We start from the raw sequence: 26,037 nt of genomic DNA on the forward strand, positions 1-26,037 counted from the left end.
TTTCTTTGTTTTGTGCATTTGGTGCTTTGACTATTATGTGATGGGAAGAATTTCTTTTCTGGTCCAGTGGATTTGGGGTTCTATAGGCTTCTTGTATGATATTGGGCATCTCTTTCTTTACGTTAGGGAAGTTTTCTTCTATAATTTTGTTGAAGATATTTACTGGCCCTTTAAGTTGGAGGTCTTCACTCTCTTCTATACCTATTATCCTTAGATTTGGTCTTCTCATTGTGTCCTGGATTTCCTGGATGTTTTGGGTGAGGGTTTTTGCTTTTTGCATTTTCTTTGACTGTTCTGTCAATGTTCTCTATGTTATCTTCTGCCCCTGAGAATCTCTTTTCTATCTCTTGTATTCTGTTAGTGATGCTTGCATCTATGTTTCCTGACTTCTTTCCTAAGATTTCTAATTCCAGAGTTGTCTCTTTTTGTTATTTCTTTATTGTTTCGACTTCCATTTTTAGGTCCTGGATGGTTTTACTCAATTCCCTCACCTGTTTGTTTGTGTTTTCCTGCAATTCCTTAAGGGATTTTTGAGTTTGCTCTTTAAGTGCTTCTACTTGTTTACTTGTGATCTCCTGTAATTCTTTATGGGATTTTTTTGTTTCCTCTTTAAGGGCTTGTAGCTCTTTACCTGTATTCTCCTGTATTTCTTTAAGGGAGTTATTCGTGTCCTTCTTAAGTTCCTCTATCAGCATTGTGAGATATGATTTTAGGTCCAATTCTTGCTTTTCCGGTGTTTTGGGATATCTATGAGTTGCTGTAGTGGGAGTACTAGGTTCTGATGAAGCCATGTAGTCTTGGTTTCTGTTGGTAGGATTCTTGCGTTTGCCTTTTGCCATCTCTTGCTTTTTGGTGTTAGATGTTCTTAGTGTCTCTGACTAGAGTTTGTCATGTCCCTGCCACCCTGCAAGTCCCCTGCGACTCGTGGGGCCTGTGCCTCCTGGCCGGCTGCTCTGGTCTTAGGAACTCACCAGAGAAAAAATGGCGGCTCTCGCCAGAGTCTCTTGCTTAAGGCGTTCCCTGGGGTAGGCCCTCCAGTTGCCTAGAGTTTATCTTATATCCAGCCACTTTGCTGAAGTTTTTTATCAGCTGAAGGAATTTTCTGGTGGAATTTTTGTGGCCACTGAAGTATACTGTCATATCATCTGCAAATAGTGATATTTTAACTTCTTTCTTTCCAATAGTTATCTCTATGACCTGCTTTTGTTGTCTAATTCCTCTGGCTAGGACTTCAAATACTGTATTGAATTTTTAGGGAGAGTGTGGCCAGCCTTGTCTAGTCCTTGATTTTAGTGGGATTGCTTCAAGTTTCTCTCCATTTAGTTTGATGTTGGCTACTGCTTTGCTGTATATTGCTTTTACTATGTTTTGGTATGGGCCATGAATTCCTGAACTTTCCAAGACTTTTAATGTGAAGGGATGTTTAATTTTGTCAAATACTTTCTCAGTATCCAATGAGATGATCACGTGGGTTTTGCTTTGAGTTTGTTTATATAGTGGATTTCACTGATTGTTTCCCTATATCAAACCATCCCTGCATCCCTAGGATGAAGCCTACTTGATTATGATGGATGATAGTTTTGATGTGTTCTTGGATTTGGTTTGCAAGAATTTTATTAAGTACTTTTGCATGAATATTCATAAAGGAAATTCATCTGATGTTCTCTTTCTTAGTTGGGTCTTTTTGTGTTTTAGATGTAAGCATAATTGTGGCTTCATGAAAGGAACTGGAAAGTGTTCCTTCTGTTTATATTTTGTGAAATAGTTTGAAGAGTATTGGTATTAGGCCTTCTTTGAACATCTGATAGAATTCTACATTAACCCATCTGTTCCTGGGCCATTTGTTTGGTTAGGAGAATTTTAATGACTATTTCAATTTCTTTAGGGGTTACAGGAATATTTAGATGGTTTATCTGATCTTGATTAACTTTGTTACCTGGTATTTTTCTAGAAAATTGTCCATTTCATCCAGATTTTCCACTTTTGTTGAGTATAGCTTTTGTAATGGGATCTGATGATGTTTTTTAATTCCCTCAGTTTCTGTTGTTATATCTACCTTTTCATTTCTGATTTTGTTAATTTGGATACTGTCTCTATATCCTTTGGTTAGTCTGGTTAAGGGTTTATCTATCTTTTTTACTTTCTCTAAGATCCAGCTCCTGGTTTTGTTGATTCTTTGTAGAATTCTTTTGTTTCTACTTGATTGATTTCAGCCCTGAGTTTGATTATTTCTTGCCATCTATTCCTCTTGGGTGTATTTGTTTATTTTTGTTCTAGAGCTTTCAGGTGTGCTGTGAAGCTGCTATTGTGTAGTGCAGTTTCTTTTTGGAGACATTCAGAGCTATGAGTTTCCCTCTTAGCACTGCTTTCATTGTGTCCTATAACTTTGCGTATGTTGTGCCTTCATTTTCATTGAAATCTAAAATGTCTTTAATTTCTGTCTCTATTTCTTCCTTGACCAAGTTATCATTGAGAAGAGCAATGTTCATTCCATGTGTTTTTGTTGTTTTGTTGCTATTGAAGACCATCCTTAGTCCATGGTGACCTGATAGGATGCATAGGATTATTTCATTCTTCTTGCACCTGTTGAGAACTGTTTTGTGACCAATTATATGGTCAGGTTTGGAGAAGGTACCATGAGGTGCTCAGAAGAAGGTATATTCTTTTGTTTTAGGATGAAATGTTCTATAGATATCTGTTAAATCTATTTGGTTCATAACTTCTGTTACTTTTACTGTGTCTGTGTTTAGTTTGTGTTTCCATAATCTGTCCATTGCTGAGATTGGGGTATTGAAGTCTCCCACTATTATTGTGTGTTTTTCAATGTGTGCTTTGTGCTTTTGTAAAGTTTCTTTTATGACTGTCGGTACTCTCTCATTTGAAGCATAGCTATTCACAATTGAGAGTTCATCTTGGTTGATTTTTCTTTTGATGATAAAAAAGTGTCCTTCCTTATCTTTTCTGATAACTTTTGGTTGAAAGTTGATTTTATTTGATATTAGAATTGCTACCCCAGCTTGTTTCTTGGGGACATTTGCTTGTAAAAATTTTTTGAGACTTTTACTCTGAGGTCATGTCTGTCTTTCTCACTGTGGTATGTTTCCTGTATGCAACAAAATGCTGGGTCTGTTAGTCTATATATTTTTATTGGGGAATTGAGTCAATTGATTTTAAGAGATATTAAGGACTAGTAATTGTTGCTTTCTGTTATTTTTGCTGTTAGAAGTAGAATTCAGTTTGTGTGGCTATCTTCCTTTGAGTTCGTTGAAAGAAGATTACTTTCTTGCTTTTTTTATTGTGTAGTTACCCTCCTTGTGTTGGGTTTTTCCATCTATTATCCTTTGTAGGACTTTATTTGTGAAAAGATATTGTGTAATTTTGATTTTGTCATGAATAATATGGTTTCTACAACTATGGTAGTTGAGTTTTGCTGGGTATAGTAGCCTGGGCTGGCATTTGTGTTCTTTTAGGGTCTGTATGACATCTGCCTAGGATCTTCTGGCTTTTATAATCTCTGGTTAGAAGTCTGGTATAATTCTGATAGATCTGCCTTTATAAGTTACTTGACCTTTTTCCCTTACTGCTTTTAATATTCTTTCTTTGTTTTGTGCCTTTGGTGTTTTGATATTATGTGACAGGATGTATTTCTTTTCTGGTCCTGTCCATTTGAAGTTCTCTAGGCTTCTTGTATACTTATGGACATCTCTTTCTTTAGATTAGGGAAGTTTTCTTCTATAATTTTGTTGAAGGTATTTACTGGCCTTTTAAGTTGGGAATCTTCACTCTCTTCTATACCTGTTTTCCTTAAGTTTTGTCTTCTCATTGTGTCCTGTATTTCTTGGATGTTTTGGGTTAGGAGCTTTCGTGCTTTGCATTTTCTTTGATTGTTGTATCAATGTTTTCTATGGTGTCTTCTGCATCTGTGATTCTCTTGTCTATCTTTTGTATTCTGTTGGTGTTGTTTGCATCTATGAATCCTGATCTCTCTCCTAGGTTTTCTATCTCCAGGATTGTCTCCCTTTGTGATTTTTTTTTTATTGTTTCTATTTACATTTTTAGACCCTGGATGGTTTTGCTCAATTCCTTTACCTGTTTGGTTGTGTTTTCCTGTAATTCTTTAAGGGAGTTTTATGTTTCTTCTTTAAGGGCTTCTACCTGTTAACCTGAGTTCTCTTGTATTTCTTTAAGGCAGTTATTTATGTCCATCTCAAAGTCCTTATCATCATCATGAGATGTGATTTTAAATCCAAATCTTGGTTTTCCAGTGTGATTGGGTATCCAGGACTTGCTGTAGTGGGAGAACTGGGTTTTGATGATGGCAAGCAACCATGTTTTCTGTGGCTTATGTTCTTGTGCTTGCCTCTTGTCATCTGGTTATCTCCAGTGCTACCTGCCCTTGCTGTCTCTGACTGGAGCCTGTCCCTCCTGTGATCCTGGTTATATCAGAACTCCTCAGTGTCCAGCTGTCTCTGTGATCCTGTGAATCTGTGGTCCTGTTATCCTGACATCCTGGGTGTGTCAGAGCTCCTGGGAGTTAAGCTATCTCTGGGATCCTGAAATCCTGGTGTATCCAAGCTCCAGAGATCCTGTTTTGTCAGAGATCCTGGGAATGAAGCCTTCTCTGGGTGTTGCAGGGGTCCGTGGGTTGTCAGAGACCTGGCTTTTCTCTGGGCACAGGTCCAAACTGGGATGAACCTGTGCCTTTAGCTGCATGGAAGTTTGTGTTTCTCTGGTTCCTGTGAGCGTCCCAGTTATGCTGGCTGTTGGGAAAGATGTTGTAGCCTCAACTGTGATCTTGAGTATGTCAGAGCTCCAATGTTCCTGGGTGTGTCAAATCTCCTGGAGGTCGAGCTTCCTCTGTGAGCCTGGGCATGTTAGAGTACCTGGGAATCGGGATTCCTCTGGGTGTTGTGGGACTGGGTGGGGAGCTAGTGTTCAAGGTCTGCTCAGAGCACAGGTTCAGACCAGAAGAAACTAGTGCCACTGGCTGGATCCTGTGGCACCCAGTTACTCCAGGTGTTGGGGCAGATGTAGTGGCCTCTCCTGTGATCCTGGGCATTTCAGAGCACCTGGAAATCAGGTTTCCTCTGGATGTTGTCCTAATATCCAGTTATTAGTGACTACCTACCATACATGACCTTTAGCGTCTGAGATAACTCACTCAGAATATTTTCCAGTTCCATGCATTTGCCTGCAAAATTCATGTATTAGCACCTGAATAGTATTCAACTGTTGAATTCAACTAAATAAACCACATTTTCTGTGTCCGTTCTTCTGTTGTGGATCATCTGGGTTATTCCTAGCTTCTGGTTATCACAAATAAGGCTGCTATAAACATAGTGGAGCATATGCCCCTGTGACATGTTGGGACATCTTTTGAGTATATGCACAAGAGTGGTATAGCTGGGTCTTCAGGTAGATCTATTTCCAATTTTCTAAGGGATCAACAGACTGATTTCCAGAGTTGTTGTACCAGTCTGCAATCCCACCAGCAATGGAGGAGTATTCCTCTTTCTCTATATTCTTGCCAACATGTGCTGTGTGCTGTCACCTAAGTTTTTGATCTTATTCATTATGGTTGGTGTAAGATGGAATCTCAGAGTCATTTTGATTTGCATTTCCCTGATTACTAAGGACTTTGAACATTTTTTTAAGTGCTTCTCTGTCATTGGAGATTCCTTTGTTGTGAACTTTCTGTTCAGTAGTATACCCCATTTTTTTATTGGATTGGGGTTTATTTTTGGAGTTTAGCTTCTTGAGTTCTTTATATATTTAGGATATTAGTCTTCTATTGGATATGGAGTTAGTGAAAATTTTTCCCCCAATCTGTAGGTTGCTGATTTGTCCTAATGACTATGTCCTTTCCCTTACAGAAGCTTTTTAGTTTCATGAGGTCCCATTCTTGATTTTAGAACCTGAGCCATTAGAGTTCTGTTTAGGAAATTTGCTGCATCCCCTCCCAAGTGCCAATGAGTTAGAGGCTATTTCCCATTTTCTTGTCTAATAGATTCAGTATATATGGTTTTATGCTGAGGTCCTTGTTCCACTTGGACTTGAGCTTTGTGTCATGTGACACATATGGATCTATTTTCATTTTTCCATATATCTACTGCCAGTTATACCAGCATCATTTATTGAAGATGCTTTCTTTTTTCCAATGTATGTTTTTGTCTTCTTTGTCAAAGATCAAGTGTCCTTTAGTGTGTGGTTTTATTTCTGTGTCTTCAATTCTATTCCATTGATCAACCTGTATGTCTTTGTACCAGTAACATGCAGTTTTTATCACTGTTGCTCTGTAGTATACATTGAAATCAGGAATGGTAGTTTCCCCAGAAGTTCTTTTATTGTTAAGAAGTGTTTTCTCTATCCTGGGTTTGTTGTTGTTGTTTTTCCATATGAAATGGAGAATTACACTTTCCATGTCTTTGAAGAATTGTGTTGGAATTTTAATGGGTATTACACTGAATCTGTAAATTGGTTTTGAGAGTGTGGCCATTTTTACTATGTTAATTCTACCAATCCATGTACATGGGAGATGTCTCCATTTTCTGAGGTCTTCTTTGATTTCTTTCTTGAGAGACTTGAAGTTCTTGTCATACTGTTCTTTCACTGTCTTTATTAGTTACCCCAAGATATTTTATATTATTTGTGACTATTGTGAAAGGTGTTGTTTCCTATTCTTTCTCAGCCCATTTATCATCTGTATAAAGGAAAGCTACTTATTTGTTTGAGTTAATTTTATATCCAGCCACTTTGCTGAAGTTGTTTATCAGCTGTAGAAATTCTCTAGTGGATTTTTTAGCATCATTATGTATACTGTCATATCATTTGCAAAAAGTGTTACTTTGACTTCTTCTTTGGCAATTTAAATCCACTTGATCTCTTTGTTTTCTTAGTGCTCTACCTAGAACTTCGAGTACTATATTGAATATATTTGGGGAGAGTAGACATCCTTGTCTTGTCCCTAATTTTAGTGGGATTGCTTCAAGTATTTTTCCATTTAATTTGATATTGGCTATTGGTTTGCTGTATATTGATTTTATTATGTTTAGGTATGGGCCTTGAATTCCTCATCTCTCTAATACTTTTAACATGAAAGTGCACTGCATGTTGTCAAATGCTTTTCCACCAATTAATGAGATGACCATGTGATTCTTTTCTTTGAATTGGTATAGTGGATTACATTAGTAGATTTTCATATATTGAACCCAACTTGCATCCCTAGGATGAAGCCTAGTTGATCATGGTGAATGGTGGTTTTAATGTGTTCTTGGATTCAGTTTGCTTGAATTGTTTGAGTATTTTTGCATCAATATTCATAAGCAAAATTGCTGTGAAGTTCTCTTTCTTTGTTGGATCTCTGTGTGGTTTAGGTATCAGAGTCATTGTGGCTTCATAGAATAAATTAGGTTGTGTTCCTTCTGTTTCTTTTTTTTTTTTTTTTTTTTTTTTTTTTTTTTTTTTTTTTTTTTTTGGAAATTTTGAGGAGTGTTGGTATTAGCTCTTCTTTGAAGATCTGGTAGAATTCTGCGCTAAAGCCATGTGGCCCTGGGCTTTTTATTTTTTAACTTGGAATTTTTTTAATGGTATCTTCTATTTCTTTAGGACATATTGGCCTGTCTAGTTTACTTGCTCTTGATTTAATTGTGATATGTGGTATATTCCACATTATGTTGAATATAGACTTTTGTAGTAGAGTCTATGATTTTTTTTAAATTTCCTTAGTTTCTGTTTTTATGTCTCACTTTCCATTTCTGATTTTTGTTAATGTGGATACTGCCTCTGTGCTCTTTAGTTAGTTTGGCTAGGGGTTCATCTGTCTTGTTAATTTCTCAAAGAGCCAGTTTTTGGTTTTATTGTTTCTTTGTATACTTCTCTTTGTTTCTATTTGGTTGATTTCTGCCCCGAGTTTGACTATTTCCTGCCTTGTACTCCTCTTAAGTGTGTTTTCTTCATTTTGTTCTAGTGATTTCAGATGTACTGTTACTTTTCTAGTGTAGGATCTCTCCAAATTCTTTACAAGGGTGTTATGAATTAAAGCTATGAATTATGCTCTTAGCACTGCTTTCATTTTGTCCCATAATTTTGGGTATGCTCTGTCATCATTTTTATTGAATTCCAGGAAGTCTTTAATTTCTATGTTTTTTTCCCCGACCCAGTTATCATTGAGTAAAGAGTTGCTCAGTTTCCATGGGTATATAGGTTTTCTGTTGCTGTTGTTGTTGTTGTTGAAGTCTATCCTTAATCCATGGTGATCTGGATTATTTCCATCTTCTTATATGTGTTGAGGCTTGTGTTTTGTTCTGTAATGCAGTCAGTTTTGGAAAAGGTACCATGAGGTGCTGAGAAGAGGTGTATTCTTTTGTTTTAGGGTGAAATGTTCTGTGTATATCTCTTAAATCTATTCGGTTCATAACTTCTATTAGTTTCACTGTGTCTCTGTTTAGTTTCTGTTTCAGCGACCTTCATTTGGGAGAGAGGGGTGTTGAAGTCTTCCACTATTGTGTGGGGTTCAATGCGTGTTTTGAACCTTAGTAAAGTGTCTTTTATGAATGATAATGCCTTTGCGTTTGAAACATAGATGTTCAGAATTGAGACTTTCTATTGGTGGATTTTTCCTTTGAATATAAATTGTCCTTCCCCATCTGGCTTGATAACTTTTAAGTGAAAATCTATTTTTTTCCCCTTTGGATATTAGGATGGAAACTGCAGCTGGTTTCTTGGGACCATTTGCTTGGAAGACTTTTTTCCAGCATTTAACTCTGAGCTAATGTCTTTATCATTGAGGTGTATTCTTGTATGCATCAAAATTCCAGATCCTGCTTACATATCCAATCCGTTACCTTATGTCTTTTATTGGAAAATTGAATTTGTTTATATTGAGAGAAATTAGAAACAGATCATTGTTAGTTCCTGTTATTTTGGTTGTTGTAAGTGACATGTGAATGTGATCCTTTCCTTTTGGCTTTGTTGTGAGATGATTAATATCTTATTTTTTCCTTGGTGTAGTTACCACCCTTGTATTGGAGTTTTTCTTATAGATTCCTCTGTAGGGCTGGAATGGTAGGCAGATATTGTTTAAATTTCATTTTGTCCTGGAATATTTTGTTTTCTTCATCTATGATAATTGAGAAATTTTCAGGGTTTAGTGGCCTGGGTTGGCATTTCTGTTCTCTTAGGGTCTGCATGACCACATTCCAGGATCTTTTAGCTTTCATAGTCTCTGTTGAGAAGTCTGGTGTAATTCTGATAGGTCTGCCTTTATATGTTACTTGGTCTTTCTCTCACACAGCTTTTAATATTGTTTCTTTGTTCTGTGCATTTAGTGCATTTAGTGTTTATGTGATGAGAGGATTTTCTTGTCTGTTTCAATTTATTTGGTGTTCTATAGCCTTCTTGTACATTTATGGCCATCTTTTTCTTTAGGCTGGGAACGTTTTCTTCTATGATTTTGTTGAAGATGTTTTCTGGCCCTTTGAGCTGGGAAGCTTCACACTCTTCTATTTCTATTTTCTTAGGTTTGAACTTTTCAGTGTCCTGAATTTCCTGGATGTTTTTAGTTAAGAGATTTTTGTTTTGTTTTTATGTTCTTGTTATTTGTTTATATACATATATATATATATGTAGATATATAATGGTATTGTGTAATATAAATTGTTTATTTATTTTTAATAGATACTTTCATTATTTACATTTCATATAATCCCCTTTTCCGATTTCCCCTCAGAAAAAAAAAAACTAAGAAAAACCCTGTTCCCTCCGCACTCCCACTGCCCATCAACCCACCCTCCCCTGATTCCTGGCCCTGGCATTCCCCTACACTGGGGCATAGAACCTTCTTCACAGGACCAAGGGCCTCTCCTCCCATTGATGACCGACTAGGTCATCCTCTGCTATACATATGCACCTGGAGCCATGAGTCCTCCCATGTGTACTCTTTGGTTGGTGGTTTAGTCCCCAGGAGCTCTGAGGGTACTAGTTAGTACATATTGTTGTTTGTTCTAAGGGGCTGCAAGCCCCTTCAACTCATTGGGTCCTTTCTCTAGCTCCTTCAATGGAGACCCTGAGCTCAGTCCAATGTATGGCTGTGAGCCTCTACTTCTGTATTAGTCAGGGACTGTCAGAGCCCCTCAGGAGACAGCTATATCAGGCTCCTGTCAGGCAGCAGTTGCTGGCATCCACAATAGTGTCAATGTTTGGTGATTGAATATGGGAAGGATTCCCAGGTGTAGCAGTCTCTGGATTTTCTTTCCTTCAGTCTCTGCTCCATAGTTTGTCTCTGCAACTCCTTCCATGGGTATTTTGTTCCCCTTCTAAGAAGGATCGAAGTATCCACACTTTGGTCTTCCTTCTTCTTGAGTTTCTTGTGGTTTGTGGATTTGAGTATTCTGAGCTTCTGGGCTAATATCCACTTACCAGTGAGTGTATGCCATGTGTGTTCTTTTGTGATTGGGTTACCTCACTCATGATGATATCCTCCAGATCTGTCCATTTGACTAAGAACTTCATAAATTCATTATTTTTAATTATTGAGTAGTACTCCATCGTGTAAATGTACCCATTTTCTATATCCATTTTGCTGTTGAGGGACATCTGGGTTGTTTCCAGTTTTTGGCTATTATAAATGAGGCTGCTATTAATATATTGGAACATGTGTCCTTATGGCATGTTGGAGCATCTTCTGGGTATATGCTCAAGAGTGGTATAGCTGAGTCCCCTGGTAGTACTATGTCCAATTTCCTGAGAAACCACCAAATTGATTTCCAGAGTGGTCATACCCATTTACAATCCCACCAGCAATGAAGGAGTGGTCTTCTTTCTCCACATCCTTGGCAGCAACTGCTGTCACCTGAGTTTTTGATCTTAGCCATTCTAACTGGTGTGAGGTGGAATCTCAGGACTCTTGATTTGTATTTCTCTGATGACTAAGGATGTTGAACATTTCTTTAGGTGCTTCTTGGCCATTTGGTATTCCTCAGTGGAGAATTTATTTAGCACTGTACTCCATTTTTTAATAGGGTTATTTGGTTCTCAGGAGTCTAACTTCTTGAGTTCTTTGTATATATTGGATATTAGCCCTCTATCAGATGTAGGATTGGTAAAGATCTTTTCCCAATCTGCTGGTTGACATTTTGTCCTATTGATAGTGTCCTTTGCCTTACTGAAGCTTTGTAATTTTATGAGGTCTCATTTGTCAATTCTTGACCTTATAGCATAAGCTATTGGTATCCTCTTCAGGATCCAGTTTGGTGGCTCAGTCTCTGGAAGCTCTCTGGGGTCTGGTTTAGTTGAGACTGCTGGTCGCTTTCCCTTTCAGCTTCTTCAGTCCTTCCCCTATTTCAACCTTATGAGTCTCTGACTTCAGTCCAATGGTTGGGTGCTTCTGTCTCAATCAGCTGCTGGTAGGGCTTCTCTGAGAACAGCCATGCTAGGCTCCTGTCTGTAAGCACATCATAGCATAGTAGTGTCAGGCCTTGGTTTCCTGAACATACATCGCCAGTGAGATGGATCCCAAGTTGTGGCAGTCATTGGACCTCCTTAATTTCAGTCTGTTCTCCATTTTTGTCCCTGTAATTCTTTTAGACAGGAACAATTCTGGGTCAGGAATTTTGACTGTGGGTTAGTTAATAACCCTGTCTCTCCACTTCATCCCATGTCTATTTGAGGTGGACTCTTCAAGTTTCCTTTTCCCAACGTTGGGTATTTTGTTTGAGGTCACCCCCAATGAATCCTGAGAGTGTTTCACTTCTCAGATCTCTGATACTCTCTAGGAGGTCCCCCACCTCCCACAACCTGAGGCTGCTTATTTTCATTTATTCTCTAGGCCCTCTTGGCTTCTCCCCTGTCCCCTTCTCCTCAGTATCTGATCCTGTTTTCCTTTCCCTCTTCCCATCTCCTACCCAGATCCTTCCCCCTTCAAAGTGTGGTTGAAGCCTCCTCATTTGGGCATTTCTGCTTGTTATACTTCTTATGGTCTGTAAGTTGTATACTAAGTATTCTGTACTTTTTGGCTACTATCCACTTATCAGTGAGTACATACTGTGCATGTCCTTTTGGTCTGAGTTACATCACTTGGGTAGTTATATCCATTTGCCTGGAAAAAATCATGATGTCTTTATTTTTAATAGATGGATAACATTCCACTGTGTAAATGAATCACATTTTCTGTATCCATTCTTTGGTTGAGGCACATCTGGTTTATTTCCAGCTTTGGGCTATTTTTGGACATATTTCATTTGAAGATGATTTTTAAAACACCCAATAGATCTCAACAATGCACATTAAAATCCAGCTACATACAAATCTGATAAGAATTAGTGAAGATATATTTGTGAATTAGGAGTTAGAGACATAGAATGTTCAGACAGACAACCTTAATTTAGAAGTTAACTCCACAAATCACCAACTATGTGACTTCCAGAGAGTTATTTGCCTTTTCTATGACTAGTTTCTTAATTTCTGTATAATGATTTTACTATGTTTTTTACAGTAAATGAGTGTCTATTTATAAAGCACTTATCAGTGCCTAGAATATGCTATTATGTATACATCTTGTAGAGTAATAATAGGTAAGAAGTAATAATTAAAGTCATGGACAGGGATATAATCAGCTGGAGAGAAATAGTTTGAGAAAATAAGAGGAAAAAGGAATGAGAACTCATTTATTAAGTAAACAGAAATTGACCCTTATAGCATGCCAAGTAGATCAAAAGTATTCTAAGAAATACTGTAAAGTATATTGCCATTTCTTCAAGAGTGAGAGAATAATGGTGTTGCTGACTAAAGGATCTAAGTGTGAGATAAACTGCATTAATTATAATAAACAGCTGCATGAATTGTTTAATGAGCATGTAGGATGCTGTGATCCAACTCCCAGGATTTCTTCTGATGTGGCCATGGTCTTGTTATTATAGCACTTGGACTCTTGCCAGTAGACATGCTTCAAAGTCTATCAGTCTCTTTCCATAATTGCCTTGGCTACAGAATTCTTTCTTAAACATGGGGATGAAACTCCAGTTTTCTTTTGGTCACAGCTTGGATGCAATGACTGATTATCACTAAGCATAAACCCCCATGTTTTCTTCCTCTACGGGAAAGACTTTGAAGGCTATTGCAGAAATGGACTGAGGAAGAGATTTTTGTTGAGATGTAGTATCTTAGACTAACGTCTCTCTCTGCCAAATTTTCTGCCTTTCCTTTCACAGAAACCAGTTTCTGGTATCTACTAAACTTCCTGTCCTCCCAACATCTGAATAGCCCAACCTGTGACAATTAGTCTTGAACCCTTAGTCCTGATAAATAAAAAAAGCCAACTGGAAAATATAATCAATAAATGGCAAGTGATAAGATAGCAAACAAGGTAGGCAGCCTCCCAACTGCTGCCCACCCCCCCACACACACACTTAGACACACACACACACACACACACACAGACACACACACTCTTAGACAAGGTCTTATTGTATAACCCTGGCTAGCCTGAAACTCACTATGGTGACTAGGCTGGCCTCAAATTCAGAGACTCACCTGCCTCTTCCTGAGTTCTGGATTAAAAGGTGTGCACCACAATGTGTGGCAAAAGGCATTTGGTTTTTTTGGGGGGTTTTTGTTTTGTTTTGTTTTTTGGTTTTTTTCCCTAGTAACTTTGATTTCATAGACAAAATATGCCAGAAAGCTTGAAAGCATTAAGGGCTGCCTATCTTCCCTGATGTCTTTAGTATGGGGAGGGAGTAGCTTATTGAAAAATAAATGTATTATACAGAAATAGGAAAATGTCATTTTCTCTTAATATATCAAGACCTGAAGTTCTTAAAAATCTTTTATGTTTAGTGGCTAGCGGAATGAGTAAACCATTCTTCTTCCTTTTTTGTGAGACAAGTTTTCATGTAGGTCTTGGTAACCTTCTACTTGTGTAGCCAAGGGTGACCTTAAAACCCCATCCTCCTGCTTGTATTTTCCAAGTGCTAGAATTACATATATGTGTCACCAATCCTGATAAGTAATTCCATTTTTAAATAACCATTTAAACCTTCAAATTGTCAACCTTATCAGTGTCCCGAATTTAAACTGTGGAGCATACAAGATTGCCTATGCCAAATAAAATTGTACCTTCGAAACCACTTTAACAATATTCCACACCTAATTAAATTAGAATTCCTGAAAGTGCTAGAACAAAAAGAAGCAAATTCACCCAAGAGAAGTAGATGGCAGGAAATAATCAAACTCAGGGCTGAAATCAACCAAGTAGAAACAAAAAGAACTATACAAAGAATCAACCAAACCAGGAGCTGGTTCTTTGAGAAAACCAACAAAATAGATAAACCCTTAGTTAGACTAAATAGAGGGCACAGAGGCAGTATCCTAATTAACAAGATCAGAAATGAAAAGGGAGATATAACAACAGAAACTGAGGAAATCCAAAAACTCACAGAAATTGAGGAAATCCAAAAACTCATGAGATCCTACTACAAAAGCCTATACTCAACAAAACTGGAAAACCTGAATGAAATGGACAATTTTCTAAACAGATATCAGGTACCAAAGTTAAATCAAGATCAGATAAACCACCTATACAGTCTCATATCCCCTAAGGAAATAGAACCAGTCATTAATAATCTCCCAACCAATAAAAGCCCAGGACCAGATGGGTTTAGTGCAGAGTTTTATCAGACCTTCAAAGAAGACCTAATACCAATACTCCTCAAACTATTCCCCAAAATAAAAACAGAAGGTACTCTACCCAATTCGTTCTAGGAAGCCACAATTACTCTGATACCTAAACCACACAAAGACCTATCAAAGAAAGAAAACTTCGGACCAATTTCCCGTATGAATATTGCTGCAAAAATAAAATTCTTGTGAACCTAATCCAAGAACACATCAAAACTATCATCCATCATGATCAACTAGGCTTCATCCCATGGATTCAGGAATGGTTCAATATATGGAAATCCATTAATGTAATCCACTATATAAACAAACTCAAAGAAAAAAACTTATGGTCCTCTTATTAGATGCTGAGAAAGCACTTGACAAAATCCAACACCCCTTAATGATAAAAGTCTTGGAAAGATCAGGAATCTAAGACCCATACCTAAACTTAGTAAAAGCAATATACAGCAAACCAGTAGCCAACATCAAAGTAAATGAAGAGAAACTTGAAGCAATTCCACTAAAATCAGGGACTAGACAAGGGTGCTCACTCTCTCCCTACCTATTCAATATCGTACTTGAAGTCCTAGCCAGAGCAATTAAGACAACAAAAGGAGATTCAAGGGATACAGACTGAAAAGGAAGAAGTCAAATTATCACTATTTGCAGATGATATGATAGTATTTTTTTTTAGTGACCCCAAAAATTCCACCAGAGAATTCCTAAACCTGATAAAGAACTTCAGCAAAGTAGCTGGATATAAAATTAACTTCCTCTACAGGTAGGATAAACAAGCTGAGAAAGAAATTAGGGAAATAACACCCAATTCTCAAATCTCATTTCACTGCAGGATTCTAGAGAATTCTGAGACCTGGTTTCTGGAAATTTAAAGAAGAGTTTCCAAAAAGTTTATACAGGGGATTTAAAGCACAGAGACTCCAGGCATTGAATGTGTGACAATAAGATACAGTTTTAACTGAGGTATTAGTGTGGGAATGGAGAAAATGGTTAATCGAATAATGTAAAAGCAAATCTTCAAGAAACAGAAAAAAATCATCTCTAGCCAGGAAAAGGGATGTAAAATTTTTCAACAATCTACGGCAACTATCAAATGCCTACCCGTGTCTACTGAATAAAACTGCTAAGGAAGACATTATTACATTGGCTTGTACAAGTGCAGGCAATTTAAGCCTGACACAGGAAGTATTTCATTTTGTGTAGGCAGTGAAAGCACTTTCTCTTTTGGTTCCTCCTTTGATCCGGAAGAAGAGACATCAACCTTCGCTGTCGATTGGACTACGTCATAAGGGCGGGGCCACGGCGATCCATTCGCCTTGGTAACCGTACGTGAAGTAGTTGTATGCATAGGCTTGCCGGCTCTAGGGACTCGTTGTAGTGGGCGCGGTCCCTGACCCGGCCCTGTCGAGGGCGGTGCCATTGATGCCACGCCCCCGCGTCCTCTCCGTAGCCAGAGACTCGCCGGAAAACAGTGAGCTTGCCTGAGCTAGGAGGGGTATGGTCGTTGTCTTGCGTCTTCCGGCTTCTACAGCCACTTCCCACGGAAGTCGGGGGAGCCGCCCTCTCGACTATCTTCCGTCACACACTTCTGTTCTCTCACCTCAGACGCTGCTGGTCCTCAGTCGCGCTCTGGTTCGCGCCTACTTAGGGGCCCTGTCCCCCACGCTACTCACTGCCCTTTCCCCTCCCACCCATCTAAAATGTCTAGTAGCCTCCAGAGCGTCTTTCTGAAAACCGCAGAGGAAAAGTCAGGCTCGCACTGGTAAGTACCAGTTCCCAGCCCTCACGCGCCCGCCTACACCCTGTGACTTAGGTTGTCATGGCCGCTTCAGCCGACGTTCAGCCGCGCTCCAGGAGCGAGCTGCGGGGCTGGGGGAGCGCAGCGCCATCACGGCGCACCTCCCACCGCACCCACCCCGCCCCGCGCGCTCCAGAGCCCCTGCCTCCCAGTCCCCGCAGAAATGTAAAACAGCCCGCGAGTACGACGCAGTTAGCATCTCCTGGCCCCAGCGCGCCCCATGCCATCCGCTCGAATTTCATAGGCGGACCAAGTAGATACCCACAGAAGAAAAAAACAACTGGGCGATGCTCCAAGAATCTGAAACACGCCCCCAAAACACCCATCGTGGATTAGCAAGTGCAGCCCCGGGGCGCTGTACCTTCAAGTGAAAATAGTCCCATTTTAATGTACTTAGAAAAATGTGCTCTAGAACAAGGGACTTTAGTATTTGAAATTCTCAACTACTACGGAGAAAAGTAAAAACTTGAAATGTGAAGTGAGTTTTTTCCAGGTAACGCATTTGAAACGGGTCTAAAAGGAGTGCATCTAATTGATTGTCTCTACAAAGGAACAGTTCAAACACTATATGGCTCTGGCTGGGTAGGAAACTCACTATGTAGCTAAGGCTGCCCCTGCCTGGGTTTACCTAGTATTAGGATTACGAAGGGTTGTGACAGCCTTCTTTGGTTAGAAAATATATCACCAGTAACATTTTTCTTTTAATTTTGTGTTAAACCAGATGAAATAAAACAAGAACAACAAAATATTCACTAAGGAACAATTCTTTAATTTATTCTTTCCAGAGATAATGAGTATGTTTGTTGAGAAACAAAGATTAGTAAATCTGTAAAAGGTAATTGAACAACATGAAATCTAATAGCAAAACTCATGAAAGGGAATTGTGGTTGAAAAAAGAAAATCTACCTAGTATTTATTGGAGCTTTGTTTGTTGACTAATGCTTCACTTTCTGATAAAAATAATGGTACCTGGAAATATTTTGATAACAGCAGAAAAGAAATAATTAAAGAAAGGATCATTTCAATATTTGCTCCAAGTTTAAAAACACGAATTTGTGTCCTGTTTTTAGCCGAGGTAGGTTTCTTTTAGTTACAAGTATAACAAACCCTAATTGCAATGAATAAACAATGGTGATTTTAAAAAAAAATACATTTTCCCTTAAAAACCATGGTCTAACAAAAACAAGTGACCTTCCTGTGTCAGCCTTGCCAGCAGCTGGATCTATAGGAAGCTGCTACTATGCAAATATCAAAAAAGAAAAAAGAAAAAAAGCAAAAGTCATTAACAGTAAATTGTGAGCTGTTGATAGATACAGAAAGAACCGTTATATCGTGTATCACTAGAGACAGGTCTTTAGTAATATGTACTTTGTGGAGATGTAAAGACAGATTGTGTCCTGTACAGAGAAGCTAAAGTAGATGGAATGCTTTTTAATAAATAATTTTACATGTTTTACCTGAATAATTATGATACATTATAGAAGATATCTTATGTGTTCAAGATTGTGTTCTTTTCCAATTCTAGAAGATTTAGTGATACATTCAAGTTTTTTATTATGCCCTTGGGCTCTCTTTTAAACATTTTGTAACAATTTTGGCGAATTTTGAAGTCTGGAAAGTATTTTAAATTCAGTTATGTTTTGGTTACTTTTCTAAGTACTTTCAACTTCATTGATTCATTTGTTTATGCTTTGGTGCCTTGTTATACTTTCATGCTTTTATTTCTTAAATTTTCTGATATTATAACATTCAGAGTAGTATTGTGATAAAGAATGTTTATTACTTAATTTATACAATTTAATCAGGCATAAAAGTAGGAAACTCAGTTTTATAAGAGCAGTGTAAAAATCTGTGTATTTGTAGTGTAGTATTCATTTAACTTATTAAGATTTGCATTGAGTTCTTATTTACTCAGTTGTACACCACAGGTAGCATAAAGCTCTCAAGGGTGCTTTGGTCTGGAGACTATTTCATCTATTGGAGACTGATTGCTCAGAAAATTTTGGGAATAGGATTGAAAAGATTAAGTGTATAGTTTGAATAACTAATGGCAGTGTTGATTTAGAGTAAGGATTGTATTTCAGATGACTTCAGAAATCTGAGGGCTTGGATAGGATGGTAGAGAATATGGATTAGATTTAAAGAAATGGAATGAAAAATACACATCTTATTAGGAAATTACTGTTTCTTGAAAAGATGTTATACCAGTTTTCTTGTCAGTATTTGTGAATTAAATGAGACAAACACAAATGTCCAGTTAAAATTACTACTCTCAGCATGTGACTTCGTTTACTGGGGAAGGAATTGTTCATTGCTGGTTGAAGTCTTTGGTTGTGAAGTTTTATCTTTATAACTTCAGAGTAGACTAGGAGAGACATTAACACCATATCAGCTAATTGGACTCTGTCACTTATCTACTTGCTTATGCAATTGAATTGTTGAGCCTTGCTTTGAATATAAAGTATGAATAAGACTCCTTAAGAAAAGCATATAATTCTGTATAAGTTATTGAAATTTAAACCCTTGTATTTTTTTTTTCAGCTAAAATGTTGATGACAGTGGAGGTCTATATTGCTTGGCTTTTAGGATTAGAATTAATGGCGATATTATTACATAAGTGATATATAGTATTTATTATTATATGAATTGTAACATATAACTTCTTATGTATTTTTATAAATAGTAAGAAGGGAAAGTTTTGGTCTCCTAACAGATGAAAATACATTATTTTCAAAACTCTAAAATTTTATTAGCCTCCAACATGTTCATTATTTCATTTCTAATATATGAGTGATGAATATGCATATAGAGTAGTAAAAAAACAAAACCAGAAACCTCAGAAATTATATATTTTGTTAGCAGGTTTATTAGGACTTTTAATTTAGAGCTGGGCTGTTGCTGCATTGACCAGGCTGTCTTCAAGGGAGACTCAGTAATCCTCCCACTCCTACTTGAGTTTCTAAGTACCTGGAACTATAAATATTTGCCACTGTGGTTAAGTAGGTTTTCCAAAATTAGTTAGCCAGTATGTCTAAGAGTCAGAATTAGAAGCCTGTAATCTTTTTTTCCCCTTTTTCTTTTTAAGTCTTAAAATTTAGTTTTTTTTTTTCAGTGTCATTTCTCAGTTCAAATAGTTTAATATATAATTAGTGCACTAAACATTCTAAGTGACCGAACTGGCTAATAATTCTATGTGTCCTATTGATGACATTAGACTACAGAATATGATCTCTAAGAAAATGAAATATCTTGAAGAAAGTGGAGTCACTCAGTAATTTTTGGTTAAATTGTTAAGTTGAAGATTCCTACTAAATCTGGAGAATGTGCATATTGGTTGAAAGAGTATTATGAATTTTATTCTGATTTATCACTTTTCTCTTTGGAAGTCCACATTTCAGATTTAAGAACTCATTTAATTTTGTTGTAGTAAATCAAATCATATTTTAGTAGTTTGTAAGAATCAATTCAACTAATATGTTAATTTGTTCTATTATACACAGAGGAGATATGAATAGAATAAGCTAGCCTTAAAGAATTTATAGTCTGTGGTTGGTTATATGAATCTCTAATAATATGTAGGCTTGAGAAAGCCATATTTTTTTCAATCTTTGGTGGATAAGTAGCAGAGAGGGAGAGAGAGAGAGAGAGAGAGAGAGAGAGAGAGAGAGAGAGAGAGAGAGAGAAATTATTATACTGTATATAGTATATTTTTTGTCAAGCAAAAATAGAGAATCCTTTTATCATAACATATGAAGTATTAAAAAAATCTCTTATTCAGTTATATTTCTTAGCTGTGTGCCTTTTATAAGCATGTATTTGTGGTACTATAAATGAATTAAAAAATAATGATAAGTCAAGGCTAATTGAATGATTAATCTTTGTGAGCTAGAAATCAATGCAGTTACATGATTGGAAAATAGTATATAGTACTAGTTTTAATAAAGATTAATTTTAACTTGTTGAATTTTAAATGCTGGTATTTAAATTAAAATATTCATACAGACCACAAATATAAAGTGAGGATTAAATATGGGGCTGGGAGTAAAAATATGTAACTAATATGATCTTTATTGCAGAGGAAATAATTGAGAGAAACAGTTTTGAGCCATGAATATTAGTTCAGTCTCTAAAGAGAAAATGTTGAAGGAGTAAAACAGGGTTAAAATGAACTGGACAAGAAGTATATTTGGAAGAATAATCAAAGATGAATATGTAAAATGCAGAAAAGTTAATACAGTGATATTAAGGTCAAGAGGAACAAACACATTGGGCTCAATAGAAAGCATGAAAGATAAGAACTTCATAAGGAAGGTATAGTAATATCACCCCATGTCAAGAACAGTGAAAGAGTGCCAGGCTTAAGTTTGAAGGCAGACTTGGTAATCTTTGAGAGTGACATTTTAGTAGAGTTACAGAAAATAATCCACAAAAGAGAACTTCAAGACAACTTTATGGAATACTGCTTCTTTGTTGTAGTTTATTAACACTATATACCAAGTTCCTCTCATTGAACTTATATCTGCCTCATAATCTTTTTATAATCCTATATGACACCAACCTTTAAAAAAATCTTATTTTCTTCAAAATCACAATAGTAAAAGAAAAAAATAGAGGAAGAAAGGAAGGAAAAACAATAAGGTACTGATTTATATATGTTCTGGTTTATTTCAGTTTAAGAAAAAAGAAAAATCCCCTCTGCCTCCCTTTCTCCTCTAGCTACTTTGTAAGATTTTCCCCTCTTGACAGTTAAAGTTGTTAGTTATATATACTTACTGTCTTTATGTCTACATGTCAATAATTTTTTCCACTAAGTTAGTCTTACTAAAACTAATAATGACTCATGTCATTATTTCTACTGTAGATGTTTAATCTTAATCCTATTTGACTCCAAGAAAGTTTTAATATAATTTTGTTCAAACCCTTTCTTTGTTTGGCTTCTATTGCATCAAAAATAATTATTCTTTTTCAATTGCTTAAAGAATAGTTGGAAATCACTAAAATGACTTAGACATATTAAGACTAGTATATCCACTGAACTGAAAGGCAAAGAATACGCACACACACACACACCCCTACCTAAAGGAGAAGAAAAGATCAATTATAAAGCTACTATAGTCTAAGACAGAGATAATGTTTCCTTGAACCAGAAAGGTGAAAAGTAATGTGGAAAGAGTTTTAACAGATAAGAGAAATTTAGGCAATGTCAACGGGATATTTTGAATAGGCGTAAGTAGCAAAGTGAGAAAGCAGAATTTATATACTCTGATACAGCCACCTAAGATGAAATTCCAAGGGATTTTGAGACTATGGAAGGGAAGACATTCTGGCCATGTTAAGTTTCAGGACCTCACAAGATTTGAATAAAATGGCAAAGAAGAGGTTGCATATACATCTTGTATCCCAAAAATGATACAGAAATATTTTATTGATGAAATAGAATCAATTAGTGCTTAAGTAACAATGTGGTGAAAAGTACAGAATAAAAAGATTTCTATTATTTTAGCTAGGACAAGTTGTCAAAATGGTTAAAAGTCTTGGAATGAGTACATTTAAGGAAAAGGTGCAGTTGTAACCTTCAAAAACATCATTTATCTTACTTCATGATAATTACCTCTTTGTGTTTATGTAGGTAGTTTTAGTGAAGGATTTAAGAAGTATGTTGTTTATGGATTCTGATAGCAAATATTTAGACTTTGAGAACCATTCTTTCTCTTGTAAATATTCAACTCTGTTGCTGTACCCAGCAGCCACTATATAATAATAAAGCTTTAATTTTGGATACTGTAATTTAATCTCATGACATTTTATGGTACAGAATTCCTTTTTGAAGTTTTTTATCCACTTTTGAAGTATTTTTTATCTAAAATGTGAAAACTATACGTAGGTGTGAGTTAACATAAAACCAGAATTGTTTAGCATACAGGCTATAAATCATTGGCACTTTTCCCTAAGAGAGCTTAGTGTTTGAACCATAAAACTCAGTACTTGGTTGGTTGGCTGATTGGATGGTTGGTTGGTTGGTTGGTTGGTTGGTTGGTTGGTTGGTTGGTTAGTTGGTTGATTGGTTGGTTGGTTAGTTGGTTGGTTGGTTGGTTGGTTAGTTGGTTGGTTGGTTGGTTGGTTGGTTGGTTTCAAGACTTGGTATTGTATTGTTGCTCAAGTTCAACTCCAGTTGTTTCCACTCCTAAGTGCTAAGATTGCATGCATGAGCCACCGTGCTTGACCCACACTGAGTACATTTTCATTTACTACTGAATAAATTGATGTTGAGTTTACAGTGTACTTTGTGCAGAGATAATTCAGGTGGGTCTTCAAACTCCAAAAGCAAGAATTAAGACTCCCCTCTACCATATTTCTCTTTAACTTTACTAAAAATTAGTATGTATTTTTCATACATAGAAGACTATTTCAAAACTTTCTGATGAGCCCATGTTATTTGGGTTGAAGTGAGGATACATAGACTGTTGGGTATGGATTTTTTTTCATTTATACTTGATTTTAAAATCACACCTGTAAGTTATAAAGCAGAACTCTACACTTTTGAAAATTAATGTTTGTCTTTTTGAGTGCTTCTTCATTTATTCTTAGTCATCTTCTTCATTTATTCTTGAGTCAATGGAATATGTACTCCATAGTTATATTTTTAGGCATTAGCATGAAAGACAGTCTGTAGACACATAAACACAGATATATAATAATAATATTGGCATGAAAGAAATTAAATGACATTTTATTATGAAGGAAAAAATAGTTAAATTGGCTAGAGAATGTATCTCTTAGGAAGTACCATTTAGGTTAAGACTGAAGATCCAAGTAGAGATGTATCAGAGAGGAGCACCCAGGTAGAGTGATGTGACTCTCCTGCATTCCTTGAGAACACTATACTTTTTAGGATCTGAAAGATGGTTTTAAGTATAAACAATTTGGTAAGCCTATACAAAGTCATATACAAAAAAAATGTATTATACAGAGATTTATGTATCTTGGTTTTTTGTAAAACTGACAATTTGTATTTAAAACATAGCTCATAATAATGGATATTGCAGTAGACTAATTTTAAACATTTCTCTCTCTCTATTATATTCTACCTCAACTAAAATTTCCTTAGTATTAAGTATGAATTGCTTGATAGTAAATTATTAGGAACAATTGCCATACTCAATGTGGAACATGAAACCTAATGTACATGGAAATAAGAAAAAGAAAATTTTTGATACATGAGCATGCCGTTAAATCTACAGTATAAAAACATGGGAAATTAAAGTATCACCAAATGAGAGATCTCAAACAGAAGAAAAAAGCTGGCAGTAGAGTTTATCAAGGAAAGAAGATAGAACAAATTGGAGGTGGGGAAAGTAATAAAAGCATAATTAGAGTTGGAGTCAAAGTCCTCATTAAAAGTAAAGGAAGAGAATAGAAAAAATTAAAGGAGAAGAATGATTATAGTGTAAAGAGTCTTTTCTAATAGCATTATGTTTGAATAATTAAATTAGAAACCTTTTCATTTTGGAATAAATGTTAAGATTTCATAACCTGCTTGTAAGATCTAAATTAAAGTTGATATAATTTTATCTTCGCTTCAAAGTCTATTCCATGATGTCTGTGATTGCAAGCTCAACATTACATTCTGTTTTAAATTTTTACTATCTAAAATAATTGAAAATACTTGTTTTAAAATAAAATGTATAGAACTTGTAGTATGTTGTGTTTATTTACTTAAAATGTTCTTTTAAGTATTTCAGGGTGCATGTACCAAGTAGTTCCTACGATTGGCACCGATGGAAAAAAACTTCTGCAATTACTTCCAATTCCTAAATCTTCTGGAAATCTTATCCCAGTAGTTCAATCTCCAGTCATGTCTCATGGTTTGAAAGCAAATACTGAAAAACAATTTCAAGTTACTTTTCAAACTCAGATTTCCAGCTCTCCCACAAGTGCATCAGTTCAATTGCCTGTTTTTCAGCCAGCCAATACTACAAAATGTTTTCTTACAGGAGCAGTAGATACATCAGGAAAAGATAGAGTTACTTCTGTGGGGACTGGAAATTTTATACCACCAATTTCTAACATTCAGAATCATGGTGTGAACATTCATACACTCACCAGGCAAACACTTACTACTACTCCCTCAACACAAAATGATTCATCTTATTTTATAGTCAATACCCCAAGTCTCCCAGCAAATGTGAATTCTTCAATTTTGCCTTTTGGGCAAAAGATTCCACCCCATGCTAAAGTGAAATCTGTACTTGCATCATCCTTTCCTCCTTTGGTTCAGCAAAAGATACTTGGAACTGCAACCACAAGTACCTCCCAAATACCAACAGCTATTTATGTACCTGCTATAAATTCAGTGAACGTTTTTGTTACCAAGAAAACTCAGAATATTTACCCGATACCAGCGACATTCAATACCTCACAAATTCCACCAAATGTTGCTACAAAAACACTGTTAAAAGGTGGTCATCATCCTCAAGCTGCTCCAGTCAACTCGATTTTTCAAGAGTGTCTACAGCCTGGAATTCCATGTCTTGTTCCTGTTAAGTCTTCAAATAATGTGGCTACAAAGGTTTTAAACACTTTTATAGGTAGGAAAAATCTGGGAAATAATACAATAGATACACCTCTGTTGAGTACCAACAGTTCTAGCAAGACACAGTCTGTAAGTGTGCCTATTAAAGATGATGCTTTGATAATGTTTAATGGGAAAGTCTGGTTGAATAAAAAGGGGACATACGGTCTGCCATCAAAAATTGATCAGCACAATTCTGTTTCTTCTGATATTCCACTAAAAGATTCATCACAGGTAGGAAGTTCAAGTCTGGTTGCAGAAATATCCAGAGAGGTTTTAAATAGCGTTTTGGTTAAAAGTAAATCTTTTCAATTGAAGACAAAATCACTTTCAAATTCCCAATTTGCTTCCATGGCCAATCTAAGAGCAGAGAAGAATGAAAAAGTGGAGAGACCACCTTTTTATGTCATAAATCCACATACTCTGAACCAGCCCACTCACTGCCTTAAACAGAGTAAGACTGTATTTATAAACCCAGCTTTTCCAGATGGATTTAGGACAGGACAGAATGCCCCCAGAAAAGGAAATCTCGTCCAGAACATAGAGAAAGTATGCTCCTCTGTTGATGCAGCAACTGTAACTTCTCAGCAGTGTGTTTTCAGAGACCAAGAATCACAGGTAATTTTCCCGTGTCAGGGTGCTCTTTTTATATATATATGTGTGGAAACTATTTCTTAATTCTCAAAATTATCTGATACCTGTCTCCTACACACACACACCCCATCATACATTTGCTTAAAATTTTCATCTGAATAAATATTCGAGGAGTACAAGTGGTAAAGCCTAAGCAATATCTCTCTCTTTCATTATTTAGCTCGCCAAGTCCATAAGACAAAGTCAATCACAGAACAAAGTTCAGAAGATTTGGAGAGTGATAGGTCTTCAAAGATGAGTAAAATTATGTGACTATGAGTACATGTGTATATGGTATATACACATATTTGTATATGAAAAGATATAGTTTTGTGTGTGTGTGTATATATATATATATATATAT

The 26,037-nt window shown here is 36.4% G+C and overlaps 1 protein-coding gene across 7 annotated transcripts in view; it reads left to right on the forward strand.

The window, feature by feature from the left end:
* The window catches only part of Lrif1 (ligand dependent nuclear receptor interacting factor 1), a 75,899-nt gene that overhangs the window by 46,702 nt on the left and 3,160 nt on the right, over positions 1 to 26,037 (forward strand). The window contains exons 1-2 of one of the 7 annotated variants that reach the window (XM_031375110.1): positions 15,971 to 16,432; positions 24,203 to 25,658. The exons of 1 other annotated variant lie outside the window; for it this stretch is intronic. In XM_031375110.1, the coding sequence (XP_031230970.1) occupies positions 16,371 to 16,432; positions 24,203 to 25,658 (1,518 nt within the window). In that variant the 5' untranslated portion in view covers positions 15,971 to 16,370. Of the gene's footprint in view, positions 1 to 15,970; positions 16,433 to 24,202; positions 25,659 to 25,854; positions 25,929 to 26,037 lie in introns of those variants that run through there. 5 more of the 7 variants (XM_031375112.1, XM_031375117.1, XM_031375111.1 and 2 more) reach the window with 5 other exon arrangements.

This window comes from Mastomys coucha, unplaced genomic scaffold (genome assembly GCF_008632895.1).
Source record: "Mastomys coucha isolate ucsf_1 unplaced genomic scaffold, UCSF_Mcou_1 pScaffold16, whole genome shotgun sequence".
NCBI classification, from domain to species: Eukaryota; Metazoa; Chordata; class Mammalia; order Rodentia; family Muridae; genus Mastomys; species Mastomys coucha.